At 42.8% G+C, this 15104-nt stretch overlaps 1 protein-coding gene and 1 non-coding gene across 5 annotated transcripts in view; one reads left to right on the forward strand and one right to left on the reverse strand.

Annotated features, from left to right (window-relative positions):
- TMTC1 (transmembrane O-mannosyltransferase targeting cadherins 1) overlaps positions 1-15104 on the reverse strand; it is a 239030-nt gene that overhangs the window by 11814 nt on the left and 212112 nt on the right. For all 4 annotated transcript variants that reach the window (XM_064479164.1, XM_031443862.2, XM_064479165.1 and 1 more), the window contains 5 exons: positions 7258-7360; positions 5059-5194; positions 4108-4252; positions 2822-2959; positions 1344-1466 (listed from right to left, as the gene is read on the reverse strand). In XM_064479164.1, coding sequence (XP_064335234.1) covers positions 1344-1466; positions 2822-2959; positions 4108-4252; positions 5059-5194; positions 7258-7360 — 645 coding nt within the window. The remainder of the gene's footprint in view (positions 1-1343; positions 1467-2821; positions 2960-4107; positions 4253-5058; positions 5195-7257; positions 7361-15104) is intronic.
- On the forward strand, positions 4473-4551 carry TRNAP-AGG (transfer RNA proline (anticodon AGG)). Its single transcript has one exon. It is a non-coding gene; the product is annotated as a tRNA-Pro (tRNA).

The following is a 15104-nucleotide window of genomic DNA, read 5'->3' on the forward strand; positions in this document are numbered from 1 at the left end:
GCTGCGACCAGCCAATGGCTCTGTTCCTACTTCTCACAAATCCAGCTACACTATAATGATTATTTGAGTCATTGGTCAAGCCACTAGAAAATACTTTTCTTTTTAAAATAATACATAAGATCAGATAGAGATGCCATATAAATATTCATAATTAAATATTAATTAATCATTAAACAGTCATGTTAACAAATACCTTAAGAATGACAGTATTGAAGGTGTTTACAAGGCAGAGAAAAATGCACAATTTTTGCTTCAAATATGCCACCATTTCTGTTTTAAGCATTCACATTCAATAATTTTTCCAAATATCTTTACATGTGTTTTCCAATAATATTTTAAAAGCCTTTTACTATTTATTTTCAAAAATAGCTATATCCTCTGAAATTTTACTTTTTCTCATGATATATTCCACACAATTTTATGCCTTCATTAATTCCAACTTGTGGCTTTACCCAGGAAAATGGATAGTATTTCTGTAACATTTCTATCTATGTTTGTAAATCTTTTTTATTTCAAATTGTGTTAAGTCAATTGTATTCCAAAGCTGTACACATGGAACACCTGTAGGAGGCAGCATACTATGTTTTAGAACACAGAAGGAAGCAGACCCTTTCCACGAGGAGAAGTCCAATTGAATAAGAGTGCTGAGCTGCCTCTGTGCACGTGCACAGAGGAGGGGGGGGAAGGTGGGGTGGGAGAAGAGCAGGGAGGTGGGGAGGGGAGAGGGAAGGAGGAGTGAGGGGAAGGGGGAGGGAGGGGACAGAGAGACACAATACAATGTAACATATGACACTTTCAAATGACTGGTAGAGACAGTGTTTTAGGAGTTATGAGGAAACAAGGTCACTGGGAGAAAGGAGGGTCCAGAAGGCTTCCTAAGGCAGGAGGACCAGGACACAGACCTGTGGCGGTGGATGGGTGGGAATCTGCAGAGGGTGGAGGGGGCGAGGTGGGGACAATGTTCCAGGATGTGTGGGATGCCGAAGCACCAGTCCAGCTGAAACAGGGTTACTGACGGTAAACAGAGAGACAAAAAGAAAGAGTGGGGAGGAAAGAGAGACAGAGGGAAGCTGGTTTGAGGACAAAATGTGGAAAGCTTCAAACATCAAGTTCAAGGTGATAATTCAGACAATAATGCAGAGATATTGTGGGACTCCTAATAGTCAAAACCCAGAGGCTCCATTATAAAAAAAATAAACTTACAACATCATGTCACTAATCAGAAAATTCACCCCACAAACGCGCCAATGATCGTAGGCTTTAATGTATATGCTTCATGAAAGACGGAGGGAGCAGTCATTTTAATCCAAGAACTTAATAATCCTTTTATGAAGTGTTTATACCTCAAAAGCTTTGTCAAGAAGGTTCTGCTCTCTGAGTTGGTTTCCTTTTGTGAAAAAAAGTTCCGATATAACTTTGGGGTCCTTTGGTTTCAGCTTGAGAGCCTTGTCTATAGCATCAAGGGCCTGTGTGGGTTGGAAATTGAGACAGAATGAACGGAGATTACACAAAGAAAAACTAACATAAGAGATGAAATGCATACTTTTTGTTCTTACGTATTAACTCGTGTGGTGACTGACAATCAAAACACATTCTTCATTCCTTCTCTTTAACATTCTCACTGGGAAATAACGTAGCCCTGCCAAAGTAATGGATCTACTGCCCAGGCTTCCTATTTATGTTAGTGACAATGAAATATTCCTGATCGTTGTACAGGAAAGTCACGTGATGCCACTGAAACAAGATCTGGGGTCGGAGATGTTTGGCCCTGACCATGTGTCCATCTGGACCACTCCTCTTAGGCCCCCGGTGCCCAGCACACACTGCCCCACCCCCTGCAGCCAGAGGTCCCTTCAAAGCACAAATCTGACAATGTTGCTTTTCTCCTGAAAACAGCAAAGCTTCTTCCAGGATAAGGAACAAAACCCTTGCCCTGGTCCCAAGCCTTGGGGTGGAGTCCCCAGTAAGCTCTGTGGCCACGTCTCCCACGTGCACCCTGCTCCCTCACACCCATCCCTCAGATGGGCCATTCGATGTTGACACAGGGCTTTTGCACGTGCTTTTTCTTGCCTGGAACGCTATTCACTGCCCCCTTTTGCTTAATACCTATTTGTCACGCAGCCCTCTCCTTCACATCACTCTGCAGGGAGCCTGCCCACCCAGACCGCTCAGGTCCCCTGATCATATGCTCGTTGGGCGCCACGCTGCTCTTTGTGACATCACTGGGCACAGCTATAATTCCACATTGGTTTTGTGATGACTTGTTTAATCTCTGTCTCCGCTTTGACTGTAAACCCCACAAGGACAAGGGCAGTGATTTTTTTTTGTTTTCTTCCATGACAGTTTATCCCCATTGCCCACCAGAGTGTCTGGCCTATAGCAGGCATTCAATAAATATTTTGTTGAATCAGTTCGTGAATTAACTGGTTACGTGACCTTTAAAATGGAGAGAAATAGTACATTTGCAACGCAGGGCCACTGACCTGCCTTACAGGGTTGTTATAAGGATTCCATAAAATATATTTGAAGGAGCACAGAAAATGGTGAAGCATACAGATGTTAGTCTTTATAGAGTTAGCTGGAAACAGATGGAGATAATAAAACATGAAATCTTCAGATCAAAGATGAGCCAAGAAAATACCACTTCCAGGGGACATCTGAGGAATCGAGCAGGTATGTGTGAAAAGCGCCCAGAAGGTACGCTACGCCACCTGACGACGTCCAAGACCGCTCAGCCCCGTGAGTGTGCAGATGGAGCGTCACTCAGGTGCACCCTGTTTTCTACCCGTGAATCCAAACAACTCGGACCCGAGTCCCCTACCTTCTCGTGCAGCTCCTGTTTGCTGTAGATGGCTGACAGCAGGCGATAGCATTCCAGGCACCCCGTCTCCTCTGACACGATGTGATTGGTCATTTTTTCAGCTTCTTTTGTCTGACCCATCACAGCCAAAACCTGAGCCTGCAAAAGCACACCGACCTTGGCTTAGAGGACACTTGGTTATGATTGTATCAGATCAAGCATTCAGGCTCCATTCCCGACAAAGGTGCCTAGCGTCTGTGCATGACTCACAGAGGGGGCTGACTCACCACAGTTTGTGGGCTTTCGTTTTTTGTTGTTTGCTTCTTTCTTTATTTAGGTGTGTGCATGCATTTGTGTATGAATGGCAGGACCATCCAATCTATCCAACGAAATGACTTGTGCCTTTTTTTTTTTATTATTGAAATACATAGTCAGTTACAATGTGTCAATTTCTGGTGTACAGAGTAATGTTTCAGTCATACATATCCACACAGATCCACTTCATATACTTTCTCATTATAGGTTACTACAAGATATTGAACACAGTTCCCTGTGTTACACAGAAGAAATCTGTCTTTTTCTCTATTTTTACATCATAGTTAATATTAGCAACTCTCAAGACGTGTGCCTTTTTTAAAAAGCTGACAAAGTATGTCAAAAGAGAAAAGTTTTCCTATGGTTTCAGCAGAACACTGTGTTTATAACAAGAGAATGAGTTTGTTTTACTGAAAACCAAAGGAAAGGGAAGAGTAATGATCCAAAACAATTGAAATAAAAAATATCGTTGATTTTAATTTTCCTGAATTTGGTAACTGTACTGTGGCTGTGTTAGAGAATGTCCTTGTTCTTAGGAACTATTTGCTGAAGTGTAGGAATAAAAGGTATGGAGATCTATAACCTTCACATGGCTCAGGAAAAAACAGGCATTAATAATATATATACATATATATATATATATGTACACACACACACACACGCCTATATGTACACATACACATACATACACGAGAGGGTGATAAATGCATCAAAGTGCTAAAAATTGATCACTCTGGGTGAAAGGGTATACGGGAGTTACTTTAAATTCCTGCAAATTTTTGTAAGTTTGAAATGATTTCAAAACAAAAGCTTCAAAGCATGTTTAGTGCACATGCCTTTGGTGAGTGGCTGTAATACTGGTTACAGGAATATTCCTTAAATGGATAAAGAATGGTTCTAGTTCCAGTTCCAAGGTTTCCTGTGTCGAGCCCCCTGCATCTCATGCTCTGCGTCTGTTCCCTGCTCCACTTCCTTCCTTTTGTCCCACTCACCAGTGCCAGGCGGAGTTCCCTCTGGGAAGGCTGGAGCGCTGTGGCTTCCCGGTAAACCTGCAAAGCTTCTTCGTATCTGCCGGTGTTGTAATACAGCGCCCCCAGAGGGGCCAGTATCTCAGCTCTGCGGGCCACCTGCAGGGCACTGAATTTCGAGAAAACAAATTGACACTTTTCATCAAACAGCTACATTTCCAAAGGCTGAAACTTAGACTTAGGGACCACTGCCCATGGTTTGAGACTCTGCTCCCACATGGTCTTTGTATTTTGTATCAAGAAGAATGTTAAAAAAAAAAAAAAAAGAGAGAGAGAGAGAGCGCGCAAGATCATGGTGCCAACCTCTGACAATAAGAATGTCTCTAGTGGGGGAAGAGCGTGTAGCTCAAGTGGTAGAGCACATGCTTAGGGTGCATGAGGTCCTGGGTTCAATCCCCAGCACCTCCTCTAAAAATAAACAAACCTAATTACCTCCCCCCTGGCCAAAATCAAATAATCAAATAATACAGTAATAAATAAACTTTTAAAAAGAACGCCTCTAGTGACCTCCAATGTAGAAACCGAGCCCCAAAGTTCTTTTCCATTAACGTTGCTAGGACTGTTTTGATGTGTACACAGTCTTTCATCTACATCCATGTTTGAAATGGCTATTTGTGGCTTGGATTGCAGTCCATCACTTCAGAAAACAATGGACTAAGTAAAATGGGAATTAAACTCCGACCTTGATTTAGCACCATGGTCTAACCAGCAGGCAAAGAAAGTCATTAACTGGGATACTGTTTATTCCCAAAGCACCATGCGTTGTGCTGTCCTCTTTGGAGATGAGCGTCTGTATTACCTGCATTGGCAAACGTTGCCGGTATTCTGAGAACATGTGTTCCAATGAACTACAAATTTGATGGGCAACAGCAGAGGTCTCTGAGTTGCTCACAAAGTGAAGAGAAGGAACTTTACCGTTTGTACCATTCTTCAGCCTCACTGTTGTCTCCCAGCGACCTGCAGAGTCTCCCCAGGTTCACCATGGCCACGTGGTGACTGGGGCTCAGCCTGATGGCCTGTTGGTAATGGGCCACTGCCTTCTCTGGGGCGCCTGCAACCAACGGTGGGTAAGAGCGGAACATGCTTTAATTATAAAATACAGACTCATTTCTCTTCTGATGTTCACCATTCTCTTTACAGTCATACCACCAATTATTCAGTTTGTAAATTAGCTCACATGTTGGCTTCTTTTCCTTGTCACTGTTTAAACTTTGGACCATTTTCACTATTCATTTTCACTTCTGAAGATATTAGTAACAAAAAAGCAATAAAAACTAAAGCCTGTTTCTTTTATTAAATGTATTATTTTAGTCAAAGTGTTTTTTCTGGCCATTGCTCTAGCTAATTTGATGTTTTGAGATGATCAGAGATTATATATATAAATATTGTTGCTTCTCACAGAAAAGATGGAATGGGCTATTATAGAAAGAAAACCGTTCCGAAGCAATTTCTAAGGGTCCGTCACAATTACTCTGCTGCAGTATAGTGACTGAGGCACTGCTTTAAACAAGCAGGGACCTGCTGTATCTTGAAAATCTCTTTTTAAGTCATACATTTTTGTTTAGATGGTATTTATCTAACAGGATTTAAAAACTAGTAACAATGCCACCTCGCATTTGTCCAGTGCACTGTATATTTTGAAACACTTTAATTAAACGCTCTCACATGAGTTTTGCAGGCACTTCTGGTACTATTAACTGCCTTTTGATAGCGCATAGCTGCCTCTTGGGATTTAAGAGATATTAAAAAAGACATTATCACTCTACGGATACAGGTACTAAAGTGCAAAGACATTAAGAAACTTGATAAAAGTCACAGGGCAGGTGAGAGTAAAAGCCTGAACTAGAATCAAGCCTCTCCAGTAGGATAACGTTCCCCAAAGAAGCTTCCTACTGTAGGTGGCTGAGCTGTGGGACAGTCTGAGATTCTCCAGGGAACGGGATGTTTATTACCTGCACAAACATTTTCTCAAGACTGCCTGCTTCGAATGCAGGTTTGACTAGGAGGGGCCAAAAGAGACTCCATGTATGTAGAAGGTCTATGAGTCACTGGCGACGGGGAGAACTTCACCAGAGTGAAAACACAAATACACTGGGAGTGGGGGGAAGCTGTGGTCAGTGAGATTCTTGGGGTTGGGGGTGGAAGTGGGATGGTTTGTTGCTGAAGCATAAGGAAGAGGGCTAGACCAGGCAGGCCAGCAGGTCTCTTCTGGTTTTTCAAGCTTTGTATCTAATTTATGATTATGCTGCGAATGAGCCAGCAGGTGGCGCTCTGAAACAGTTTCCATGCAAAAATCAGGGACGTTGCCTAAGGGAATCAAGATGTAAAAGTATGTTCTATAAAACAGAAGAGCTTCGAATATCCTAGAAAATTAAACCCCCTTCGAGCATTTCATATTGACAAAAGTCAGCAAAACTGAACTTCAGTGCAGGGCAGGCAGTCTAACAGTCGGTGAGAACAAATTGGTGTTTTTGTGTTAAATTCACATATCCCTTCATTCTTTGTAAGTATTCATCATATGCCAACGGTATGTGGGGCCAAATCATAAAGAACACAGAACCACTACCCAGTAAAGTTTTACATTAAATAAGATGAAGTAAGTGTATTTTATACAGCATCTGTCCTGTAGGAGTCCCCTCCAGCCGTTACAACAGTGCAGGTTCTGTGGTAGGTATCACACAAGGAACCACGAAACAATTCTGGAGAAATTTTAAAATCAGCTGTAGAACAGTATTTACCATCTGCCAGTAAATAGATCCAGAGGCAGGTTCTGCATTGTTGCAGAGAACAGTTTGCATCACAGATTTATAAACGTGCCCAAAGGCTATATTCAAAGACGCCTGCTAGTCATTAAGTGGTCAAGGCCACACCACCTGCCCCCCGGGGAGTTTTCCTTAGGGATATGATTACAAGACCTGGGCAGACTTTACTGAACTGAGCTTAAAGGTTTAGAGAAAGGACAACCCCAACAAGCAATGTGACCGTCAACGGTGTGGGCTGCCGGCCAAGCCCAGTGAGTTCTGCTTCTGGGGTGCTGTTTAGGTGGCTGCCATCTAGCTTGATAGACAGTAATATCTAATCTCAGCAGAATGGGTTCCCTCCAAGCTCACTCACCCGTGTCAACTAGGAAAACCCCATAGTTGTTGTGTAGGTCTGAGCTATCGGGACAGTTCTTTATTCCAGCCTGGTATATCTCCTCAGCTTCCTTAAATCTCTCCTTTAAAAGAGAACAAAGAAAAATACATCAGAAAAAAATTTTTAAAAAATCAACAGTCAACTGAACAACAGAAATGGGAAAAGCAGAAAATGATTTACTGAGCATCTTGCCAAGCACATGGCACCAAGATCAAACACTAGGTACTTTGAATTAAAATTAATGCCAACTGCTCGCCTACGTATGATTCATACCTGTGTTTAGTTCCTTCAGGGCAAACTAACTGATGTTTACCAAGAAGGGATGCCTGGGGGGAATCTGTCCTGTTGTTGGAAAAAGCCTCCGAATGGCTCTCTGAATGGGATGCCCACCACTCCAGTAAGTCTCTGGATGAAAACAGGTGATCCGTTTATAAAGGAAAGTCTTCCGAGGTGGCGAGCTCACTGGAGGGTGGGGAGGCCTGGGCTACGGCCTTACAGCTGCATTTGCATAACCAGCACTCTTGCCTGCTGGGCGTGGTCCATCTGGGGAGGTGTTCTGCAGGAAGTGGGAGGGGAGATTGATGCCGACTATACAAGGGCTTTGCCTTATCCTGTCTATACTTGGGGTATTTCTACAGCCCCCCTGTTTGCTACTTCCCTTATCAACCTGTGCCTTCCATCCCTGAGCTCTTCTCTCCAACAGGAATGTGTGTCCCTCAAAGGCACGTGGCCCACACCAACCCCATCAACTGCCGCAGCTTCAGAGGATCGCTTCCTAATTGCTTTGGTCTTCTACGCTGAAGATCCACGTGAACACACTTTAATAATTCTGAGTTAGCTGTTAGGCACATTTTCCACAACCACTTGAGAATGTCATGTCATGCTTTCTTTTACACTATAGATGGTAAAGCCTAATTAATGAAGCAAAGCTGTAACAGAGAAGAACAGATCTGACTCCGTATTAGATCCATTCCTTTGGCTTTAACCCTGTGCCCGGTTTTCTAGGCTGAGTCTTGCTGGCTCTGCGCCTTTTGTAAAAGAGTGTTGCCTTTAGCCTGAAATAGACAGGAGAGCCTGTTCTCAAGGCTCTGACCTTTAAGGATATTAACACTTTTGCGCTTAAATAAAGATAACAAGTTGCAGAATAGAAAATAACATTTGTTTTGTTGGAGGTTTTACAGGGGCACCATGATGTGACCCATTTGGACAGCTGCAAGAATAAAGGATTCCTACACCAAGAAGTTTGCAACAACAACCACACTCCCTCCCCTTTTTAATAGAAAAGGAGCCTGAATTCTGACTGGAGCAGGATGGTTCTCCAGGACATTAGTCCCCCATCTTCTCAGTCTGCTGGCTTTCCAAATAAAGTTGCTATTCTTTGCCCCAGCACCGCATCTCCCTGTTTATTGGCCTGTCGTGCGGCGAGCAGAATGAGTTAGAATTCGGTAACGAAGCCACCCAGGTCCTAACAATTACTCACAAGTAAACCATCTCCTAGTTTCCTGGCGCTGCCGTGAAGGTCAGGTGCAAGGCAATGATTCAGCATGAAGCACAGAACAGCTTTTCCTTTAATGTGCTCTGAACGTGGACATTTTCCATAACTGTATCAGAAGTCACCACTACTAAATATTCAACCAGACACATGACAAGAAAATGAACAGCATCATTATTCTCAGACATGACACCTTAAGCTTGTGAATAAAAATATTCTGCGTGCTGGGCAGTAAGTCGAAGCCTAAATCTGCTTTGACCCAGAAAGATGAAGACACTTGGCATTCTCTGGAATGAGCAATGCCATCTCTTCGAACCCACACATTTAAATACTATTTGGGGGACAAAGTGTGGTTTGAATTTGTCAAATTTCCCTTATTTGAATTACAAAACCACAGTCCAGCAAAAATGGAGATCTGGGTTTCTAATAACATGTGTTTTCTCATTGCCAAGCTTAACGAATTGTCAAACTCAAGAGCTAAAGACAAAAAAATCTCAAAATATCTTTCAATCTATCGAAGAGAAGAAAAGCTTTATAAAAATCTCACCCACTGAAGGTCTAGGAAATTGGTGAGTGTGTGTGTGCACGTATAAATGGAGACAGGCCAGACACAAATTACAAAACTCCAATCAAATGAGCAGTTAGAGAATACTATGGGGCACTTACCCATTTGCCATTCATTCAGCATGCGTTTCTGCAACGGCACACTGAGCAAGAACTGGGCTGACAGTGCTTGGTCACATGGATTGGGTTCTCAACTCCACCATTTACTGTCCCTGTGACCTTACTTCCCCTCTATGTCCCCAGGTGTAGAACAGGGACAGTGCCTATGTCAGAGGGTTGTTGTGAGGATGGAATGCATTAGAACACTTAGTATAATGCTTAGCAGATAGTCAGCAATGGGTCACATCAGCCTCTACCCTTATTACTGCTACTAGGAATAGTATTTCCTGAGCCCCTTTAGAAACAAAGATGGTATTAGCGTCAAACACTAACCCTGGTCAGGTGGTAACACAAGAAACTCAAGAGTTTCAGGAATTGATTACCTAGTCTGGGCTTAGCCAGGGTCTTTTTTCTCTGGTTGCTCTACTAAAATATTAAATGTTTATTAACCTCCATATCAGAAGGTGGTTAAGAAAAATTAAAAGGAAGAACATTCAAGTTAGCTGTGTTTTTTTTTTTTTTCATGTATAGGGTTAATTAAAGAGATTTGATGGGAAAGAAATTTGAAACTTGACTAAAATGCCGCTTGGACAGGCTTGTGGCCGCAGTAGCACGGCCAGGGCATCGGAGCTCCGGAGCTTACCTGTTTCATACACCACTCACATCGAGCTGTATTCCTCAGTTCATTTGTCTTTGAGCTCCTTGAATTGAGGCATTTTGTTTTATTCATCCCCTTGATTTGGCACCTGTCACCCAGAGGTACCCGCTAGTAGGGCCACCCACGTGCCAAGGACATGGTGGAGACAGAAGAGTGGATGAGACAATCCTGCCCCTGCCCCTCGACAACTGAGCGGGTTTCAGACAAGAAGGGGACACTGTAATGACAGTGTCATGGGAGAAGCACAAGGTACCTGGGAGGCAACCACGAGTGACGCCCAGATTGTGTTTGGATAGACAGATTCTCTACACCTGTCGCGATCCAAACGCCCAGGAACGCTGCTGCACACTGACTCCAGCAGCTGCGAATATGAAGACGTGCTTGAAAAAAATCTATGGCTACGTGAGATCTTAAAGACATCCTTATAACTAAACTGTGGGAGGGCTGAAAGTGTCTTTCCTGAAAGGAACAAAACTGATGTCCTCGCATTCCAACTTGCCAAAGTCAAATACAACGGTTTTCAAGCGCAGTTATTATTGTCTCTGATTTAATCTGACCTTCCCCCCACCCCCATTCTTGCTGCTCCACCTTTTTCATCTGAAACTGCTCTTGTATTTGGGTCTCTACTAGAAGTGCAATTCTCAAAGTCCAAAGAAGTAATGGGATTTAAAAGACCATCCACGTCAAGGGCGAGTAACCACATCCCCGTGCCCTCGGTAACCCCAAGGGCAGTCTCGAGACTCTGGCTCCATGAAAAATGCTTTCAATATCTGTCTTTCCTTTTCACTTGACTGTACATTTCAGAGAATGATTAACTCCACTTATTGAAAAGCAAAAGGAAACCATCACTGCGAGAGAAAAACACCTTCTCGGTGTTTACTTAAAATAAATTTCGCCTTCTCTGGAAGGCAATGCATTTACCTTAAAGAGGAGGATTCTTTCTCCCTCATGTTCGATTTCATTTACCTCCTCTGGCTAGACTTCCCGACCTAAGCTGATCATCCCCAGTCTCTACTGACTTGTGAGAGCCGGAGGAAATGAATACCAGCTATTGATAAGGCAACTTTAATGAAAAATGCCTGTGACCCAGAGAATGGCTCTGACAAACGACACTGTCACGAGAGCCCCCAACCCAACGGCTGCCTCAGCATGAAATCAGCCTTCAGGGCAGTGGAGAAAAATGGGTAGCATGCAGCCCCGGGCTCCTCTCCAAGGCTCAGAAGCATTTTCAGTGGGGTGGAAATAAGACAGGCCTTGAGGGAGAGAGAAAACGCAGTCAACATCTCCCCATTTTACATACTGCAATTACCGGCATGGCAGGCTTTTTCCCTCAAGGAACGGAAAGTGAAAAGCAGGTCTTCTGAAAAAGAACCTTTGACTGTAATTGACTCTCTCCAGGTGATACGCTTAGAAAAGATTTCTCATGGTTCAAGTTGCAGGAGGACAAAGGGACATGGACCTAGTGTAGCAATCCTCAGACTTCTCGGTTTTAGGGCACTTTCGCACTCTAGAAGTTACCCCAGAGAGCTTTGTTGATTTCATTTATTTTAATTAAATTGGAGGGACTGGGGATTGAACCCAGGACCTTGTGCATGCTAAGCACGTGCTCTGCCACTGAGCTGCACCTGCCCCCCGACCCATCCCACGAGCTTTGTTTATGCAGGCTACATCTATCAATATTTACAACGGGAAAGAAGCTAGGGAACTTCTATTAAATAAATGAATATTTATTATTTATTTAATAATAAATGGAAACAGAACACATTTATAGGAAAAATAACTATATTTTCCAAAGCAAAAAAAAAAAAAAACAAAACAGTGAAAATAGTGGTGTTATTTTCCACTTTTCTAAGCCTTTTAAATGTCTGGCTTGATAGAAGACAGCTGGGTTCTCATATTTACTTTTGTACTAATCTGTTTCTAAATTTTTTGTTCATTTCCTTTGAAGAGCACTTACAATGTGTCAGTGTCTGGTGTACAGCATAACGTCCCAGTCATGCATATGCATACGTATGTTCATTTTCATATTCTTTTTCACTAAAGGTTGTTACAAGATATTGAATATAGTTCCCTGTGCTATACAGAAGAAACTTGTTTTTTAAATCTATTTTTATATATGGTGGCTAACATTTGAAATCTCAAACTCCCAAATTTTGTTTCTGTATGCTTTTTAGTTGAAGTACACCAAGAAAACCTGGTCTCACACAGGCATTTAGTTGGAAAGGGGAGAAGATTTTAATAATTTATTCTCATGATTGTGAAGTACATCATATAGCCTCTAAAGAGAGTGAGATTAAAAAAATCTAATTACTCATTATTATTATAAAAACTGCACAGCTCATCTTGGATCTCAGGGGTCCCAGTCAACCCTCTGTGAACAGCTGGCTTAATGAGTGGCTTGTAACCACAGGCACTGAGCATATGGGGGTGAAGGGTGTGGTGTTCCAAACCAGGGACAGACCCATGGAGACGAGGGTGGACGTGCCAGTGCTCTGACGTCACGGCCACGCATCTGAACTGCTTTCTAGAAGTACTTCCACTCTGGCCAATGATAAGAGCACACAGTCATAAGATATCTCCCCATCAGCCAAATGACTTTACTTACTATCGCCAACCTGGGACGTGTAGGACCACTCGGTGTTTAGACTCATGTCAATGACTGCTCTAAGAAACTTCAAGACACAGCAGCTCGAAACATAAGCAGAGATGCCTGCATTCTCACCCTCTCCTTGGCTTTTACTTTCTTTGCAAAACAGTTCTTCCCCCATCAGTCAGCGACATGGACGTTTATGAGAAGCGTGCTGCCAATATTTGATGTCTAATTCTCTTCCTCATTCGACTGAAATGAATCAATTAACTTGGCATTCCTCCTCACCAAGGACATGTTCGGTATTTCTAATCCTGAATTTTCTCATCACCCAGCAGACTGTGGTCAATATCACCCTGTGACAACTTCAGTAACTAAGAGAGAATCACTTCAAACAGGAAATGCCAAGAATCATAAAATAAAAGCTAAAGAGAAAGGATGACAGGTGTAAGCGACCACGGGTGTGTAACACTGTCAGGAGACCAGGAGAGGAGGGGGAGGGGCTACATTTGCATAGAATTGTAGCTTTCTCCACCTCCAGAATTCTCCCTTGCCACGTCGTCCTCATTCTCTGCCCTTCCAGGCACACGGCTTCACACTGTTCCCTACTCCACAGCCCTCACACAGTCTAGCTCCTCTAGCCAGAAAGCTCTCCTAATCATGTTTACCGTGTCGATATCTACAAATTCTTCAGGTATCAGATTAAGTATCACTCTGTGGCCCCCATTTCCCATACCCCCCTTCCCACGTTAGGTTAGGTCCTGATAACATCCCCACTGGCACTTTCTCTTTGCACACTTGTCACACTTGTAGATACTGGGGAGAGGAGGGTCATTCTTTGCTTAGGGGTAGCCTTCCCTTCAAGATGCTAAGCTCCATGAGTTAAGGCTCCATATTTTGCTATTTCAACAATTTCTAATCCTTGGTCTTACCTAAGTGCTCGATAAATATGTGCTGAAGAATTAAATCAGTAAGTTACTGAGGTCGGGTTCAGTTCAAGGTAACCTGACCACCACGCAGTGGTACATACGTGGCTGAAATCTATCCAAAAGATGGCGTTTGTCAAAGGAGAGAAACTGACCTCTTCTACTCTTGGATCTGTGCTTCTAACTCATTTTATTGTTCCAATTTTCTTCTCATTCTTGTATCAGGTGAAGTCATATCCCACAATGCATAAAAGAAAAATATTTTATTTAAGTGTTATCAAATTAATTAACTGAGTTTTTCAAAAGGCTGTAAACCTGGGGCTAGCAATAACTCACAGTGGGTCAGACTCATAATGTTAACTCTATTTCCTTTACGGCTAGTGTAACGTGAGCTATGTAAACTACAGCAACTGTGGGCTGCTTAAAAATGATGGCGGGCTTGTAAATGTTTACAATCCTATCTGTGAAGCTGGAGTGCAGCCAGTTCTGCATGCTCACGGGGAGCCAGGGACCACCTAGACTTCGAATCAAAGAGTTCATTTTCTGATCTGTTTTCTTGACTTCGTGCTGCAGGAGGCACCAAGGGGCATCTTTCTTCTGGATCCTTTTATGTATCTAATTCCTATGACAGCTCATCTTCCTGGGTTTCCTCTGCCACTTTTCTAAGCCCTCTCCAACCTGGCCCCTTGTCCACCCAACCTCACTAACCACGGTCCATCACCACCGTCCCATCACGGGACCCCAGTGCCATGCAACGACAGAGCAGTGGGGGAGGGGTCAAGCTCCCAGGTCCTGACACCAGTTATCTGTATGACTTTGAGCAGCACTTAATTCTGTGCACCTCACATTTTTATCTACAAAGCAAGAAGGTGAAAAATTCATGAAGGTTCCCCCCCCCACACACTACTAGCCATTTTCCCCTCAGAGAAATTACCTACTTGTAATATGGATTCATTTATTTCAAGTCCTAAAACTCTTTCCAGCCCTGAACTCTCTCACTGCCATCTGTCCACATGCTATTTCCATTTAAATGCTCCACTCACATTCAAGACGTGAAGGCTGCACACTGCTGGTGGCAGAGCATACTGGTACCATTCTTTTAGAAAGCAACTCACCGATATATCTCAAAAGCCATGAAATAGGCTGATATTCTTTGCTATGGGAATTCTCCTTCTAGGAATCTATCGTTAGGAAGTGATTCAAAATACTGTTTTAAAAAAGCCAAAGATGGAAAAGTTCACTGCCCTCCTCAAAAGAGCCCAAATGACCAACAGTTGGGATATTATTATGTAAATTATAATTCATCATTTGCATAAAGCAGTAAGTAGCTATTAAAATGGTATTTATGAAGGCCATTTAGCATCATGAAAATTTGTATAATATTATATTTAACTTAATGGCAAGTAAAAAGAACAGGATATCAACTATATGTGAATGTTAAGCATGAAAACAGAAAACATTAGCTAGAAAAGATATCTGTACCCCCATGTTCACTGCAGC

Source organism: Camelus dromedarius, chromosome 25 (genome assembly GCF_036321535.1).
Source record: "Camelus dromedarius isolate mCamDro1 chromosome 25, mCamDro1.pat, whole genome shotgun sequence".
NCBI classification, from domain to species: Eukaryota; Metazoa; Chordata; class Mammalia; order Artiodactyla; family Camelidae; genus Camelus; species Camelus dromedarius.